Consider the following 19501-nt stretch of genomic DNA (forward strand, 5'->3'; position numbering starts at 1 on the left):
TTCAGTCTGACTGTTTATTTTATTTATTTGTGTGTGTGTGTGGATGATACAAGTCAAGGACAAAGTAGAGATGACAGGCAGGCTACGAGGCAGATACTGGATGTGTTCAGGGTACTGAGCGACCACATGCAGAGGAGACGCACTAGCTGACATGGACTTGTACGTATAAACACGCACACATTCACACACCTAACAACGCCGGCGCACTGATAATACACAGTACATGGGGTAAAATAAAGGGACAGTTCATCCATGTTGACATTGATCTTTTTTTATTTATTATATATGTATTTATAATATGTACAGAAAAAAAAACATGATGAAAATCAGCAGTGAGACAGAGCACCAAAGTGGACAAGCGAAAAACAGAAAAGAAAAAAGTACCGACGACCAGGAGAGGACCTGCATGATGCTCGGTATTAAAGAACAGCACGTGCTCCTTTATTAAGCCATGGAAGAGCAACAAAGTAGTGTGAAAATGACATGGGGGAAAAAACATTCTAGGGATTCTAGCAAGATTCTAGTTCCGTCATAATCACATTCATGAGCAAGCTCCCAACCAGAGCCCGCCCCTAACTCCACACCCCATGTGTTGTACCACCCACATTTCCTAAACCCCTCCCTCTTATCCTTCGACGGACACAATATTACCACAGTATATTTTCAATTCATATATTAAAAGCAGTGGAATATGAAGACGTCTTGGAAGGAAAAAGCACATTCAGAACAAATCAAAAAGGAGACTCACGCTGTTAATGGCGTGAAATGTCCATTTTACGGCCATTTTAGCATGTCCGTGTGACCAAGTGTGCGCGTGTCTGTTTGTGGAGTTTCAAACAATCGTTTCATTCGCAGAAGGGCTCATGTAAGATTCGAGGGAAAAGCCAGTGTTCAGAGAGCAGGAATGTTACACACACAAACCCCAACTCCGTCTCCACCCCCCCCCCCCCCCCCCTCCATACTACTGTTCCCTCCCTTCCTACCAGTGACAGTCAGCTGAATACTACCAGATTCTCAAATTCATCACACCAAACTGCCTAAGCATAAAACGAGCCAGCACAATCCAGTTCGGTTGAGTCTTGCATTGTGTCACAGGGTATAGCCTAGTTTTCCCACCCTATCTGTAAGGGCTCCACTAAAAATACAAGTGCTAAGATGGCTACAGTATCTACTACCCTACATATAAAAAAGAGAGTCACACCTTCTCTAAACCTGCTGTTCACACTTAATGAGATACTGCATTCTGCCCTACTATCACTCTTCTAGACATGAATGCCATAGGCTGGTTGGTAGCCATATGCTGCGGACAGCAAGAGCTCACTAACTCATCGGTATTAATTGGACATCACAGTTTGTAGAGGCTGAAATTGCACTTTGCAATTGCATGGGGAATGCATAGCATACCTCACTACCTGGAGCTCTGAGCCCGGAGGACAAGGCCGTGCCACCTTAAGTGCTGAGGAATTGCAAGTCTCTCTCGAAGACCAACGCGGGAACACCAGGAATGCTCCCAAAGTCCAAGCGAGATTCCGTTATCAATGATAAGTAGTTGGAACCGGTCACAAAGAACATTGTTGGATTGGTTGAGGTTGAATAAATGGACTGGCTTTTACAAGGAGGTTGATGGGAGTTCATACCCGGTCTGCATGGCAAGACCAGTCAGTCCCTCTTAACCCCTCAAGCACAGTAGAACACTTCAACCCAATGAACCAGAACCTAGGACCGTGACCATGCTCTATGAGCGTAACATGACCATGATGACGTAACATGATCAAACCCAATGAAGCCAAACTGAACCAGGCTTAATGACCAAATAGCATGACCATAAATTGCTTATATAGTTGTCGTAAAAGTAAGAACCTCCCTGTCTGCACTTTACATAGCTATACAGGTACAAGATTAGAACTGTTACACACACACTACTTGATGATTTCAGACTGTCAAGACCAAGACAAGGGAAAACCATAAAGATAAAAGGAATATCACTTTCTGCGTATCAATACCACACACATACAGGCCCACTATAGTGCCGTCACGTCTTTAGGTCTAGTCCTGGTTCTCAGCATGTCACCCTAATTTCCTACCAAAGCCAGAGAACAGATCTTCCCAAAGTCCGATTGAAACCGTGCCTACTTCTACAGTCGTAAAACGGTCTTGGGGGGAAAAAAGGGTTGACATCTGAAGTTGTAATAATCAACGAAAGCCAATAGTCTTTGTTGTCTAGAACAGAAAAGCTTAGAGGCCTTGTTCACTGTATTGCAGCGCATTCAATTAAAAACCACCAGTGTTGGTTAAGGTCAGAGGTTAAAGGGTTCTCTCCACATCCCTGCGAGGCTCCATAGTTCCATAGGAATGCCGCTGACAAATCAGGACAGCCGGAACCATTAACACATTCTGACTTGCCGAACACTTCATGTCTTAGGCTATATAGAGGCTACAGGAACCAGCAGTTGACAAATGATGAACATTGAAGAACACGCACTGATCTAAAGAGAGCTTCTGAGGTAATGAGTTGACATGTGGTCATAGTACAGTATGGAGACTTCGGTCCGAGTAGGGACTCCGCTTGAACATAATTAGGTCATCTTGGGCCATTTAAACCGTGACGCACTGGCTACGCTTCTTAGCAACCACACTAACTGACATGAAACCGTGACAACCATGAAGGAAATGCATTGTTGGACACGTGACGACAAAGGGGGGGGAATGGAAACACGGTCTGAGAGGTCGGTCATGGCCAAGGCATAAAGAACCTGTGGTGTGACATGCTACATAAGTTACGCATGCGGTCAGTATCTTTAAGAGACCAGTAAGGCACAGGAGGGAACAGTAGCTTTCATAGACAAACTCCCCCGACCCGGTCAAACGTAGCAACAATCAAAAAACAACATCCCAACCCACCCACCCACCCAATAATGTAAGTTTGACAGCATTTCAAGCAATTTGATTAGAAAATAATAATTCTACAAAAAAATAACATTATCAAATAAAATCATTGTAATAATACCTATGAAACAATATGAATAATAATCTATTAAGATGAACACAGAATGTAGGATATTGCCAATATGGTGTCAGAGCAATGTCCTATTAATTCGTTGTTGAATATCAGTTGCATTGCCCAAGCCCCTATCTACGCCCGCCCCTAACTTAGTACTACAGTATGTCATGCCCATTTATCTGTGTGTGTGTACTGTGTGTATGTTGAAGAACCACCTTGGGTACATTTAAGCAATAAGGCCCGAGGGGTTGTGGTATATGGCCAATATACCACGGCGAGGGCTGTTCTTATGCAAGATGCAACGCGGAGTGCCTGGACACAGCCCTTAGCCATGGTATATTGCCATGTCACAAACCCCAAAGGTGCCTCATTGCTATTATAAAACTGGATACAAACATAATTAGAGCAGTAAAAAGAAATGTTTTGTCATACCCATGGCAGACGGTCTGATATTCCACAGCTGTCAGCAAATCAGCATTCAGGGCAGATTTATGCTATAGTGTCATGACAACTTAAAGACATACAAACATGACCTAAGCGTATCTCACATTTATGTGTTTTTTTTTATTTAATTCTTGTTCTTTAATATGTGAAATCCTAACAGGAGAAGTGATGTGGGCTAACACCATATATTACAGAACCAAAAAGAAATGTCTTGCTCTCTCCTTTTCTCTCACTACATCCTCCATTCTGCATGTAGAAGGATGGAGGGAGAGGGATTGGAGTGATTCCAAGTTTGACCAAAAGCTCTCATGTTCTGCATGGAGTGTCGAATCAACCTAAAGCGCGCAGTCTACGAGAAGTCCCACCACCCCCCAGAATACCTTCTTCACACAGACTGCAGTGTATGAGTCTCTCCTCTGTCCCCCGTCTGTTGATGAGAGGCAGAAAAAGCGAGCGATTGGAGGTGGTTGAGGGAAAGCACAACAAATGGGCATCCCCATCAATTAATAACCTCGATGACTCACCACCGCCTCACTAGAATGTTAGTACGCTGGTAGTGGCACAACTGTCTGCTTTCTGCTCCAATGCCAATTCAGTTTGTTTAACGGACGGATAGTCATGAATACATGAGTGTTACTTTTGCATTTGAGCCATAAAACGTGGACCAGGCGGTGCACGTGACTCAATCTATGCTGTAGACAGACTAACATGACTAGAAGGCACCCCAACATATAAAATAGGCCCAATAGACAGATGACTATTGTAGCACACTAAACTTAATTTTGCTATATGACTTTCACTGGGTTGCAATAAACGACATAGCCTGAAGGAAAGAGAGACCCATACCTGTGACTATCTCGAATGGCAGAATCACTCCGACCCACTTTCAATGTGTGTGTGTGTGTGTGTGTGAGGGAGAGAGAGAGATAAGCGCTCGCCAGAATCTAAAACCTAATCTTCTATCACCCAGTTCCCCTCTAAATCAATACCAATCTTTTCTCATATCTGTTTACCTTCCTGCCTCATCGCTCAGCAAAAATGAAAAAGAAAAAAAAGGTCCTCAAACCCCCCCTCACCCCTACCTAACTATTATTCCCCATACACTTTTTTAGAGGAGATAGTCTTCAAGTCAACCCCCAGTTCTAGCCCTTCAACTCCACCCCTTTCTCTCAACCTCTCCCTGACCACCCATCCCTCGCTTAACCCTGTTCCCATTGGTTCACTGTAGGGTAAGAGAAAGGGAGATGGAGATGGGAGGGAGGCTGAGGGCTGAAAAGTGGAGGAGGGAGAGGTGGAGGAGGTGAAGCCCCGGGCAGAGAGGGACGGGAGGAGGAGGTGAGCATCCAGAACAGGGCCCGGTTTAACAGCATCCCCCGCCAGACTGCCTGACCGGGGTGCTGTCTATCTTCAGGTTGGGCTTGTCCCCACCGGCCGTGGCCCCGGGTCCCATCCTCTTCTTAATCTCAGCGGCCATGGTCATGAAGGCCTGCTCCACGTTGGTGGCGTTCTTGGCACTGGTCTCCAGGAACGGGATGGCCAGGGAGTCGGCAAACTCCTGCAGGCGGCAGACAGGGACAGAATAGATAGGGGTTAAACATAGATATAAATACATACAAGGTAATACCCAGCTGTTGTAGTATTGACCATGGGGAAAATAATAATACTAAAAAACAGTATTGTGTTCATTAAATATAAAGCAATAGGACGCTGCAGGGAGGGACTGAAAGGACTTTTTAAATATTGGTATTGTGTGAAGTGTCTCAATGTGAAAAGTACGGTCTGTAATTTTGTCTGAGTTGAAAATGCATTAAAGAAAATTGTAAATAATTTAAAGATCCAATTATACGCTATTGATCACCTCAGGAGCCAACTCGATTTTGTATTCCCACATTGATGAGGAAATAGCTTTCTAGAGAAATAGACTGCCCAAAACAACGAAATTAGCTACATTATTATTTTGTGTAGTGCTTGAAATGTAGTGTGTTTTGTGAAGTGCCCAGAACCTTTTGATGGATGAATAATTTCAAAATTGCAGGCTGTACGTCTGATATGAGTTTCCATAACTTACAAGCTAGGTAGTATGCCATAGGGATATGGTTTCACTATTACTTTACTGAAAACTGTGTGCGCCCAAACCATTCAAAAGATATGATAAATTTGACTTCTTTGCTTGAGGCGTCACCACAGACCTGGGTTCGATCCCAGCCTGTGTCACAACCGGCCTTGACTGGGAGTCCCAGAGGGCGGCGCACAATTGGCCCAGAGTCACCCGGGTTAGGGGAGGGTTGGGCCAGGCTTTACTTGGCTCATCGCACTCTAGCGATTCCTTGTGGCGGGCCGTGCGCCTGCAAGATGACTTCGGTTGTCAGTTGAACGGTGTTTCCTCCGACACATTAGTGTGGCTGGCTTCTGGGTTAAGCGGGCGGGTGTTAAGAAGCGCGGTTTGGTGGGTCATGTTTCGGAGGACGCATGACACGACCGAGCCCGTTGGAGAGTTTCAGCGATGAGACAAGATCGTAATTGGATATCACGAAATTGGGGAGAAAAACATTATATAATAAAATAGCGGACTGCGAGAAGCCTATTTGTTTGATACACCATATATACACAACAGCATATGGACACCTTCAAATTAGTGGATTAAGCTACTTCAGCCACAGGTACAAAACAGAGTACACAGCCATGCAATCTCCATAGACAAACATTGACAGTAGAATGGCCTTACTGAAGAGCTCAGTGACTTTCACGTGGCACCCGTCATAGGATGCCACCTTTCCAACAAGTCAGTTCGTCACATTTCTGCCCTTCTAGAGCTGCCTCAGTCAACTGTAAGTGCTGTTATTGTGAAGTGGAAATGTCTAAGAGCAACAACGGCTCAGCCGCGAAGTGGTAAGCCACACAAGCTCACAGAACGGGAACGCTGAGTGCTGAAGAACGTAGCATGTAAAAATTGTTTGTCCTCGGTTGCAACACTCACTACCGAGTTCCAAACTGCCCCTGGAAGCAGGGTTAACACAAGAACCGGTCGTCGGGAGCTTCATGAAATGGGTTTCCATGGCCGAACAGCCCCACACAAGCCTAATATCACCATGCGCAGTGGCAAGCGTCGGCTGGAGTAGTGTAAAGGTCGCCGCCATTGGACTCTGGAGCAGTGGAAACCAGTTCTCTGGAGTAATGAATCACACTTCACCATCTGGCAGTCTGACGGGCAAGTCTGGGTTTGGTGGATGCCAGGCGAACGCTACCTGCCCAAATGCATAGTGCCAAATGTAAAGTTTGGTGGAGGAAGAATAATGGTCTGCGGCTGTTTTTCATGGTTCGGGCTAGGCCCCTTAGTTCCCCTTAGTTCCATTCAATTGCATTCTAGACAATTCTGTGCTTCCAACTTAGTGGCAACAGTTTGGGGAAGGCCCTTTCCTGTTTCAGCAGGACAACGCCCCCATGTAGAAAGCGAGGTCCATACAGAAATGAGATCATGGTCGAGATCAGTGTGGAATAAATTTACTGGCCTGCACAGAGCCCTGACCTTAACCCATCAAACACCTTTGGGATGAATTCGAAAGCCTACTGCGAGCCAGGCCTAATCACCCAAGTCCCCACAGCAATGTTCCAACATCTAGTGGAAAGCCTTCACAGAAGAGTGGAGGCTGTTAAAGCAGCAAAGGGGGGGGACCAAATCCATATTAAAGCCTCTGAGTTTGGAATGAAATGTTCGACAAACAGGTGTCCACATACTTTTGTAGTGTAACAAACAAGCTTGTTCAGTCATGTTACCTTATTAGCTAACAATCTGGTAACTGGACAGGCAGAAATTTGTTTTAAGACGGCACGTGGAGAAAGAAAGTGAACCCAGAAGTATACGTTTTATTCTAATAAAATAAATAATAATTTGGGTAGGGTGTAGCCCTGGAAAGATGTAGGCTATGCCATGATATATTCAAGAGATTTTCTGTTGAATTGATTTCTTTCACATTAGCTGATGTAAGTAAATGGAACATCTATTCCTTATGATGGGATATCATATTATAGGATAATTAGTGTGCTTATCAGCAAGAACAGTACTGTTAATCCTCATACTTTTTAGTTTTCACAGTTTTGCTGGTGTAAATATTTCTTTGAAATCTATTATGCTCACTTGTGCCTTCGAAAATAAATATGACAAGAAGCTATGCATTTTTTTGCCATTCGTGTAGGTAAGTTGTGTCATGGACATGTTGATTGTAAGTCATAAAAAGGAGAATAGGCTTTACTGAAATGTCTCTTCCCTCAATTATTCTGTCATTTTAGTCGTGTGCACAAGTTCCTATGCAGATATGGCAAGAGGACTCTCAAAAGCTCGTAAATGTAAAATATCTTGCCTATATACAGTAAGATGACACATTTTTGCAACATGTCAGCCTCAACCACCTTAAGGTTGTTGTTGAAGGTAAGGTGACATGGAGTAATTCATTGTTATAGCGTGAATATTTTAAAATCTCTTCCACTTGGGAAACACACCTCCCTGCAGGACTTTCTTCAAGCCCTATTTTAAAGGGATTGGTCACCCACATTATTATTTTAAAATTTGTATGTCTTTTTTTTTTTTTTTTTTACAAAAATTCTGAGTAGATCTAATCTCTTAATGTTCCTCTCAAAGTGCACCTGATGGATGCATTCATGCAGCAGTTGAAATTCAATTTTTCTTCCGGGGGATGCCCCCGGAACCCTCTGGCTTTGGGGTAAGCCCCCAATGTCCTCAAATCATAGAAATGCCCCTGTAGCCATACCTTGGCTGTTGTGTAGTCCACTACTTTCTTGGTGGTGAGGTCACACTTGTTCCCCACCAACAGCTTGTTGACGTTCTCGCTGGCGTAGCGGTCGATCTCCTGCAGCCACTGCTTCACGTTGTTGTAGGACTCCTACAGCACACAGGACAGAATGAGATGAGTCACAAAATGCATGGCTGCCTATCCTACAGGCATGTGAGAAACCTGTCTAAGCCGGGGGAGGGAGGGGTTCTACTAAGCTATATGGAATTGTTTTAAGAAGGTCATAGCAATGATCATTTTGATATTGAAATGTAAGACCCCTTGAAGTGTCTTTCTTTTTTTTTTATATATATAAATTGTATTTGGCCTTACTGCTATTAGCCCATACAAATGCATTGAAAAAGAGATTCAGTACATGGAACAACAGATAGTCCCCCCCCAAAAAGGAACTTTGTTCTGAAGTGTCTGTTTCATATCTGAGAGATATAAGAAAGATCAGGAAACATTTTATATAAAAAAAAAATTTAAACATTTATTTAACCCCTTGTTTTTGGCACGAAACAGTTTCCATTATTACTTCCATTCATTTTTCAACTGGTACAGGGAGACATTCAAAAGAGTCTTGTAGGCCTGTGGGCGAAACCGTTCGGACGATAGTTGACTTTGTGAGAAGAATGATTTTCGGGATCTCTCATGGTCTGACAAACACCGCTCTAGCTCTGTCACCTTTCACCGCAGATGAGGAAGTGCGACATCGACGGATGCGGTGGATTGAGAAACATCCAATGCTAGCTTTAACTGAAAGATTCTTATGGGGATTTTTTATTATTATGCCAATTAGACATTTTTGAAAGTCAAAAGAACTTGGGAAGTACAATATTTGACTTCAAAAATAAACAATAGAGTATTAAGCTTAGGTCTAAGCATAGATCTCCCTTGAACTAATAACCCACCTGATCTGTGACATCATAGACCACGATGATGCCGTGGGCGCCCCTGTAGTAACTGGAGGTGATGGTGCGGAACCTCTCCTGACCAGCAGTGTCCCACTGGAAGAGAGGGAGTGGAGAATTACAAAAGAGAGAGGGAGGGGAGAGATCGTTGTTTAATGCAAACAAAAGAAACAGGCTAATTTAAATAACTAAACACACACACCTGTCATCACCCAAGTTCCATCCATTCCTGTCTTGAAAACACTTGGAATAGCACTAGTTAGGCATCTATGGACATTAGAATACCACACTAACATCTAAAGTTCCTCTCCTTGCATCTAAAGAGCCATGGTGGGAACAGAACTGGATCCCAGGCCTGTTGTTTAGCCTTAGGGCGAGGTGTTAAACTACAGAGCAAACACAGGACGTAAAACTAAGCAACATAACTAGGTTACTGAACCGTTTATCAAATCAAATCAAGCCTTTATAACATCAGGAGTTGGCGGGGGGAGCCGCTCCTCCTGTTTAACCAGATGTATCCGTCTGTAACGGTGCAGCCTTTTCTCCTACCAACACAGTATCCCATTACATCCTATTAGACTATAAGAGATCACACATGCACGCGAGCGACGCAAAAAAAAAAAGATCACACAGCTGTGAGCGGTGCAAAATCCTCAAATGTTCATCATAACAGGAATAGCTGGGGCTAAGCTTTCTAATTAAAACAGCCACTTCTTATTTGTAGTTGGTGGTGTGGGTGTGGGTAGCGGCATGTTGCAGTGTTCATTGTGTCAGACTCACAATCTGCAGTTTGATGGTCTTGCCGTCCAGCTCGATGGTGCGGATCTTGAAGTCTACGCCGATGGTGCTGATGTAGCTCTCTGTGTAGGTGTCATCCTGGAGAAAAGGAAGGAGTTACAGAGGGCAGAAGAGAGAGAGAGAGAACAGTCAGATTCTGGAAGCTGCATTTTGACACAAGGCACCTACATGACACTTACTAAATAACTGTATACAGTCATAGTATACGGTAACTATACTTACAGCAAAGCGGAGCAGAAGACAGGACTTTCCCACACCGGAGTCACCAATAAGGAGGAGCTTGAACAGGTAGTCACTGAAATGAAAGCATCCAGCATTAGACCAAAGACTAGACATACTAAACAGTGTTGCTACTGAACTCCAGTCATAAGCCCTACTGATGTTATGTTGGTCAGTTTATTCCACTTCGGACAGATGGCCTAGAATTCTAGGCTAAGGCCCAATAGAGAGAAAGTGTGGGGAAAGACACTCCTGAGAGACACTCCTGAGGCAACCAACCGATTGACCAATATCAAGTTGTGTTCAAGCAACTACTTCTAAATAAGACATGTAGCAGGGCCCCCGCCAGTACACGGTGAACTCATTCACCGATATGGAACTCTCAGAAATGTTTGTGCGCAAGTAAATATTATGGTGTAGTACTTTCACATCAACTCTCAGCAAAACAAGGTCACGTGCATTTGACACACTTCCACTGCACAGAAGTGGCGCAATGACAGAGCTATTCTTGTGTCTACTGAAATTGAGATGTGGCATGTTTTTCCTGCCAAAGAACTTCCATGCTATGGAAACTAACACAGGCTGCATGTATGTGGCAATCTCTTCCCCAAACGCAGACTTTGATGTGATGTGGCGATCTCTCCCACATTCACGAAGATAAGAGGCTTTTACAACAAATCACCTATGCTTTCTGAGTCGACGTCCATACGCTTGCTATGTACGGAAACGGCATGTGCTGGCTAAATTGCTATCACCCGGCACATAGCCAATCTATTCGTAAATTTATGTTTTGGCCCTAACATAACGTTAGTTAGCTAGCTAACGTTACACACTAACGTTAGAGAGCACCATCACAGAACGGAGGGTGTGTGTTTGTTAATGACAAAGCGATCTCAAAGCAAGCATTGGTGTTTGTTAGCTAACGTTAGATCTCCATAGGCAGCAAGATAGCTTTGCTACTGTAAGTTAGTGGGCCGGTACGACGTTTCAGCACCACGTCCTATTTCTCCGGTCGCTACCGCACAGAGCAGGGTTTCTATGCGCGTGTTCGCTCATTTCAGGGCCACACACAAGTGACAGATGTTTGAGGGACTAACTAGCTATGTTCGTTGACAATACTGACAACAATTACATTATAGTTAGCTATTTTTATGTAAAACGTATGCATCTATCTATCGTTAGCTGACAATGTGGCACGAACAAGCGATCAGCTGACGTTGGCTGAATATTAGTTAAAAAACGCTCGAGACTCACATTTATGGAATTGCCCGCGCCCTACTACAATAAAATGTTCGATCTATGCATATAAGATTACAAAACGAAAGGGAGTGTAAAATATACGAGTGGTAGCGTCTACTCACTATTCTGGATTCATGATTTGACTGACGTTCGGGATATGTTTCTATCGGCGATTTCACTGTTCCTTCCTCCTCTCTCTCACTCCGCTTTCAAAGGCAAATATGGATTGTCGGTCTCAATATCCAAGGCACTTGGATGTCTTTCACCGTATTTTCTAACTCCCCTTGTCCTTCTTGGCTGTCTAATCGTTATGAGGGTATATAACGTTTACAGACATTCCTATTTTCGTCTGATTTGACAGGTTAATTTTCTTCTTTTTCTTTCTTTCTGTGTCCGCTCTTCGCTCAAAGTACAAGATGGCTGCGCAGGTGCGGCAGTGACATCAAATGACGTGGCACTACGGACAAATCTAGAATGTCTCTGAATGCTGGGAGTTGTAGTTCAAAGTCTACCTAGACATGGGGGACTTTGTATTTATTTAAACTTTATTTAACAAGGCCAGTCAGTTAAGAACAAATTATTAATTACAATGACTGCCTACCAAAAGGCAAAAGGCTGGGGGGCTGGGATTAAAAAATGTAAATAAATTCAATAAAAATATTGGACAAAACACACATCAAGATAAGTACACACCTTTTTTATATGCATAAGTATATGGATACACTGTATTATTGCAAATTTGAATTCAATGGAAAAAGGAAAATGTTTATAATTTTATGTAATTATGAGTTTAAAAGAAATCTCCAAAACAATGTTCATTAGAAAAAAGTATATAACTTTATTAAAGTTGACATGTCATAGACAATTAAACATTCAAGTTGGAGAAACATTGAGGCACAACATTAGAGAAGGTAATTCCCTTGCCTGGCTACCCAGACTCCTTGCTCAGGCCAAACGCTACTCCGCGACAACGTTAGTTTCTTCTCCTTCTCCGCAATATGTCTACATCTCAAAATCAAATCAAATGTTATTTTGTCACATGCGCCGAATACAACATGTAATCAGTGTTAAACTATTTACTAAATAAACTGACTTAAACAATAATAATAAGAAAAAAGTTAAGAAGAAGAAAATAGAAACATTTAAAATAATTGGAGAGCAACAATAAAATAACAGTAACGAGGCTATATACAGGGGGTACCGGTACAGAGTCAAAGTGCAGGGGGCACAGGTTAGTCGAGGTAATTGAGGTAATATGTACATGTAGGTACAGTGACTACGCATAGATAATAAACAGAGAGTAGCAGCAACGTAAACATGGGGGAGGCAATGCAAATAGTCTGGGTAGCCATTTTGTTAGCTGTTCAGGATTCTTATGGCTTGGGGGTAGAAGCTGTTAAGAAGCCTTTTGGACCTAGAGTTGGTGCTCCGGTACCTCTTGCCGTGACGTAGCAGAAAGAACAGTCTGTGACTAGGGTGGTTGGAGTCTTTGGCAATTTTTATGCATCCTCTGACACCGCCTGGTATAGTGGTCCTGGAGGGCAGGAAACTTGGCCCCAGTGATGTACTGGGGTTGTACGCACTACCCTCTGTAGTGCCTTGCTGATTGATCATGCACCCCTGAGGGGCCCTCGTGTTGAGAATCAGTGAGGCAGATGTGTTGTTACCTACCCTTACCACCTGAGGGTGGCCTGTCAGGAAGTCCAGGATACAGTTGCAGAGGGAGATGTTTAGTCCCAGGGTCCTTAGCTTAGTGATGAGCTTTGAGGTCACTATGGTGTTGAACGCTGAGCTGTAGTCAATGAATAGCATTCTCACGTAGGTGTTCCTTTTGTCCAGATGGGAAAGGGCAGTTTGGAGTGCAATAGAGATTGTGTCACCTGTGGACCTGTTGGGGCCGTATGCAAATTGGGCTGGGTTTAGGGTTTCAGGAATAATGGTGTTGTGAGCCATGACCAGCCTTTCAAAGCACTTCATGACTACAGATGTGAGTGCTACGGGCCGGTAGTCATTGAGGCAAGTTACCTTGGTGTTCTTGGGCACAGGGACTATGGTGGTCTGCTTGAAACATGTTGGTATTACAGACTCGGTCAGGGACAGGTTGAAAATGTCAGTGAAGACACTTGACAGTTGGTCAGCGCATGCTCAGAGTACACGTCCTGGTAGTCCGTATGGCCCTGCGACCTTGTGAATGTTGACCTGTTTGTTTAAAGGTCATACTCACATCGGCTATGGAAAGCGTGATCACAGAGTCATCCGGAACAGCTTGTGCTCGCATGCATGCTTCAGTGTTGCTTGCCTAGAAGTGTGCGTAGAAGTAATTTAGCTCGTCTGGTAGGCTCGTGTCACTGGGTAGCTCACGGCTGTGCTTCCCTTTGTAGTCTATATTAGTTTGCAAGCCCTGCCACATCCAACAAGCATCGGAGCCGGTGTAGTATGATTCAATCTTAGTCCTGTATTAACGCTTTGCCTTTTTGATGGTTCGTCGGTGGGCATAGCAGGATTTCTTATAAGCGTACAGCTTCAGTGTCCCGCTCCTTGAAAGTGGTAGCTCTGCCCTTTAGCTCAGTGCGGATGTTGCCTGTAATCCATGGCTTCTGGTTGGGGTATGTACATACAATCACTGTGGGGATGACGTCATCGATGCACTTATTGATGAAGCCAGTGACTGATGTGGTGTACTCTTCAATGCCATCGGAAGAATCCCAGAACATATTCCAGTCTGTGCTAGCAAAACAGTCCTGTAGCTTAACATCTGCGTTATTTGACCACTTCTGTATTGAGCTAGTCACTGGTACTTCCTGCTTTAGTTTTTGCTTGTAAGCAGGAATCAGGAGGATAGAATTATGGTCAGATTTTCCAAATGGAGGGCGAGGGAGAGCTTTGTACTCGCCTCTGTGTGTGGAGTAAAGGTGGTCCAGAGTTTTTCCCCCCCTATGGTTGCACATGTAACACGCTGGTAGAAATGAGGTAAAACAGATTTAAGTTTCCCTGCATTAAAGTCCCCAACCACTAGGAGCGCCGCCTCTGGATGAGAATTTTCTTGTTTGCTTATGGCCTTATACAGCTCATTGAGTGCAGTCTTAGTGCCAGCATCAGTCTGTGGTGGTAAATAGACAGCTACAAAAAATATAGATGAAAACTCTCTTGGTAAAAGTGTGGTCTATAGCTTATCATGAGATACTCTACCTCAGGCGAGCAAAACCTTGAGACTTCATTAATGTCAGATTTCATGCACCAGCTGTTATTGACAAATAGACACAGACCTCCACCCCTTGTTTTATCGGAGGCAGCTGTTCTATCTCGCCGATGCACGGAAAACCCAGCCAGCTGTATGTTATCCATGTCGTCGTTCAACCACGACTCAGTGAAACAGAAGATATTACAGTATTTAATGTCCCGTTGGTAGGATAGTCTTGATCGGAGCTCATCCAGTTAATTATCCAATGATTGCACGTTGGCTAATAGGACTGATGGTAGAGGCAGGTTACCCACTCGCCGTTCGATTCTTACAAAGCACCCCGACTATGACCCGACCGTCTCTTCTTCATGCAAATTATGTGGATTTGGGCCTTGTCCGGTGTCTGAAGTAAATCCTTCGCATACGAAAATCTTTGTCCAGTATGAGGTGAGTAATCACTGTTCTGATATCCAGGAGCTCTTTTCGGTCATACAAGACATTGAGAAACATTATGTACAAAATAAGTTACAAATAATGCGAAAAAACACACACAATAGCACAATTGGTTGAGAGCCCGTAAAACGGGAGCCATCGGCTCAGGCACTATTATATCAGTGAGGCGATTCGATTAATCCCGGGCGCCCAGGTAGGTGTGTTTTACACCTGGTGAAAGTTGGTTACATTCGTTTTGGACACGGGCTGACTCCCAGGCGTGAGCCAGGTGCCCCATTCAAAGCCTGTGACAAAAGTGCCGTAATTAAGCACGTGGAGTAATGAGTAGGATTACGTGCTTTCACATGCCAAAGTGATTGCTTTTGATCAAAACGCTTCATCTGCCTTCCTAATGAAAACTAGTTTGAAAATTCAAACATATATTTTATGTAAAAGATGTTCATAACATGACTTAGCAGCGCAGATTACTGTTCGAATTGAGAAGGGGGCTCCTCCCTCACTGCTTTTGCCTGTTCATGTCAAGGGCCATAGACCGGTGCCTCGTGGCATAATCGAATCCGCCCAGTACCTCCCCGACCCTTCACCGAATTCCGGTCCATTTGATTGGTCCAGAAACCGATGGATTGGGCCAGAGCCTAAAACGTGGGTAAAGCGGTGGTTTGAAAATTCGTCATTGGCTTTGATACTCTGATTGGTTAGAGACAATCCAATCGCTGATTACTTTGTTTTGTACAACGCTCCTCGTGCCCCTCGTCACCACAAACGACTTCGATGATGGCAGTCTCAGACTAAAGTATGTAGCGAACGACAAAGTAGCGGAATTATTTAGTGTGAGTCGTTAGGCTAGTAATGCCCAGCTGTTGTAATCTGCCTGCAACACACACACACAGAGATACACTGTACATATTTTATTAGAATCCCCATTAGCTGCTGCAAAAGCAGCAGCTACTCTTCCTGGGGTCCACACAAAACATGAAACATAATACAGAATGACATAACACAGAACATCAATAGACAAGAACAGCTCAAGGACAGTACTACATAAAACATTTTTAAAGGCACACTACATATCAATGCATACATACAAGCTATCTAGGTCATATAGGGGAGAGGTGTTGTGCCGTGAGGTGTTGCTTTATCTGTTTTTTTAACCAGGTTTGCTGTATATTTGAGCAATATGAGATGGAAGGAAGTTCCATGCAATAATGGCTCTATATAATACTGTACGCTTTCTTGAATTTGTTCTGGATTTGAGGACTGTAAAAAGACCCCTGGTGGCATGTCTGGTGGGATAAGTATGTGTGTCAGAGCTGTGTGTAAGTTGGCTATGCAAACAATTTCAGATTTTCAACACATTGTTTCTTATAAAAAGAAGAAGTGATGCAGTCAGTCTCTCCTCAACTCTTAGCCAAGAGAGACTGGCATGCATAGTATTTATATCTCTGATTACAATGAAGAGCAAAATGTGTCGCTCTGTTCTGGGCCAGCTGCAGCTTAACTAGGTCTTTCCTTGCAGCACTGGACCACACGACTGGACAATAATCAAGATCAGACAAAATCAGAGCCTGCAGAATTTGCTTTTTGGAATGTGGTGTCAAAAAAATATAAAAGTGTGAAGGTGATTTGAATTGATTGCTATGTTGATTTGTGCACTGACATCTAACCACAGAGCTAACACATTGAATAAATACATTCAAACACGCTTGGATTACTGTAGTTGACAGAACATAAAACACCAAACTGACTGAAACACAAAAACACCAGAGCACGGTTTAAAGAGTAGATTCTCTGTCACGAAAAGCATCTATAAAAACACCCACGGCTCTTTCATTATCCACCGTCTTCACAGCAGATCCACTTTTAATACCCAACACATATCCTTCCTCCTCCTTCTCTTCCTTGGGTGAGTCCTCCTCCTCTTTCTTGGGTGGAGGTTTAGCAGTAGCCACAAACCCACAGGGGTGGGCAGGTACACGTTCCCTACCGCACCCTCCTCGAAAATCGAGGCTGCTGTGTCCTCCGTGCTCGTTGGCACCCCATTGGCAGCCTACAGGCCCTGGTTTATGTATTGGGCCTCCTGGCTAGCCTCCAGCGGTGGCAGCTCACACAGAAGGGCCTTCAGCCTCTCCCCAAGCTCCCTGAAACCAGGCCTCTGTCCCAGTTCCATGTACCAAAAACTCAGCATCACCTCATACCTGGGGGGAGAGAGATAACTAGATATATAGTGCAGAAAGAAGAAGAGAAATGGAGAGAGACAGAACAAAGGAAAAGTGAGACAGTACCAGAAAGAGGGAAAGGAAGATGGATTGAGATAGAGAAGGGGAGAAAGAGAGAAAGGGGGGACATCTGATTAATTACACAGACAATGTCACCTCTGTGTACATGCTCAACACTCAGTTACAGCCTATTGTGCTTAAGGCTCACATTGATTTAATTAGTAAGGGCTGCAGAATTACAGGGGCGGTCCAGAAGCTAGCCAATAAATATTAAGGGGAGAAACCAGCAGCACGTTACTTTGGGGCTCCCAAGTGACGCAGTGGTCTAAGGCACTGCATCTCAGTGCATGAGGCGTCACTACAGTCCCTGGTACGATTCCAGGCTGTATCACATCCGGCTGTGATTGGGAGTCCCATTGGGCGGCGCACAATTGGCCCAGCTTCGTCCGGGGTAAGCCGCCATTGTAAATAAGAATTTGTTCTTAACTGACATGCCTAGTTAAATAAAGGTTACATAAAAACTTTTTTTTTTTTTTTTTTTTACAAACGGGGCCCTGGTTGTCAACAACTCTTTGTGAATCTGAAAACTGGGTGAATCCCTAAATACAGCAAGTTATGTGTGAACGTTGGTGCAAAAATATGTTAACGTATGTTCATATTTCTTGAAATATAAATCATAGTTCTCAATGAATTATTGCACTCACACATTCAATTGCAAACAGTGGCTAATGGCCACAGTATCTAGGGTCACAAAACTAGCATCAGCTGTTGTGAACATGCACTGAGCTACACAACATAGCATGTGATTCCATAACATGTGATGTCACACTACTAAACTAGACTAGAATAAAGTGAGGACTCACAGCTTCTTATCACACTCAGGTGGTTTGAGTCTGTGTCCAGTGTTCAGCATCTCCAGGAGCTGATAGTTGTGGACTCCAGGATACGGTGTCCTTTCCCTGGACACCATCTCCCACATGGTGACCCCAAATGACCACTGTAGTAGAGGGACAGACACACGCACGAACACACACACACTTTCTTCAACTTAAACATGAATTGACATAACAGCCAGTTATAAACATGCATTCATTATGGTTAGCCTCTGCTAGCGAATTAGTCAGGCCTTTTCATGGACAGGTCACATGGTCAGGAAAAACTCCTGGCACTACTTATGAGTCAGTCAGATGTCATGCCAGTGATCTCTTAGTCACCCGAGTCAGGTGTGACTTACCACGACACTATTGCTGGTAAAGTTGGACTCTAATAGGCTCTCTATGGTCATCCACTTGACCGGCATATGGACGACCGCTGTCTACCTGTAGTATTTGTTGCTGTATATCTTCTTGGAGAGTCAGCCACACAAACACACGCAAGTCATCCCCCAACCTAGGAAAGTCACACATGTACGCAGGCAGACACACACACACACACACAGGCAGACACACACACACACACACAGGCAGACACACACACACACACACTATGACAGGTAGTCAACTACGTTATACACTTTTCATACATATACTTACAGCAACAAAGAAAACATGTTCAATATTGCATGATCATCCGTAGGCCTATTCATTATGGCTTGCTTTGTTTCAATTGAGTTTCCAACAACTGTATCCATCCATCCCACAATTCTAGTATCTATGGCTTTATACTATGTCCTTGAACACCCTTACCCATCCTCATTGAACTTGTTGGTAGCGTCCATCTCATAGTAAGTCCAAGCTGAATACAAATGGTGTGGGCAGATGCAGTCTTCCTTTGAACAAGGAGGCCTTATGTGGGGCTCCCATGTATGTACACTGACTGAATGGCATCCCCAGGTGGACTCACATGCCGTTGCAGTTGCGTGCAGCCAGGTCCCTGTGCAGAAACCCCACTCCATCCCTACTGCAATGTCAACCATGAAGCGCAGGAGACTCTGGTGGGGCACAAACTGTGAGGGGAGAGGTAATCATTTTTAATACACATATTAGTCAGAGACTAATATGTGTGTTTATTTCTCTCTTCCAAGATGGCGTAGCAGTCAGACGTCTTTGTCTTTGTCTTGTCCCGTGTATGTATTGTTTTCGAAGTATATATTTCGTATACATTTTTAATCTCAATTTCAACATACTGTCCTACAACCCACCTCACCCAATGTGGTATGGATCTGCTATTTTTTTTATACTTTAAAACCGGAACCTCCATCAGTAGCTAGCCAGCTAACTAGCTACTAGTCAGTTAGCCACTGCTAGCGG

At 43.9% G+C, this 19501-nt stretch overlaps 1 protein-coding gene across 1 annotated transcript; it reads right to left on the reverse strand.

Annotated features, from left to right (window-relative positions):
• Positions 1-255: 255 nt before the first annotated feature.
• Positions 256-11847, reverse strand: LOC129835081 (ras-related protein Rab-1B). The gene is made up of 6 exons (XM_055900449.1): positions 11525-11847; positions 10167-10239; positions 9927-10022; positions 9147-9242; positions 8212-8343; positions 256-5000 (listed from the first exon to the last, which is right to left on the reverse strand). Exons 1-6 carry the CDS (start codon positions 11536-11538, stop codon positions 4806-4808), a joined length of 606 nt encoding a protein of 201 aa, XP_055756424.1. The 5' UTR covers positions 11539-11847; the 3' UTR covers positions 256-4805.
• Between the last annotated feature and the right edge of the window lie 7654 nt (positions 11848-19501).

The sequence above is a fragment of the Salvelinus fontinalis genome, chromosome 36, assembly GCF_029448725.1.
Source record: "Salvelinus fontinalis isolate EN_2023a chromosome 36, ASM2944872v1, whole genome shotgun sequence".
In the NCBI taxonomy this organism is placed as follows: Eukaryota; Metazoa; Chordata; class Actinopteri; order Salmoniformes; family Salmonidae; genus Salvelinus; species Salvelinus fontinalis.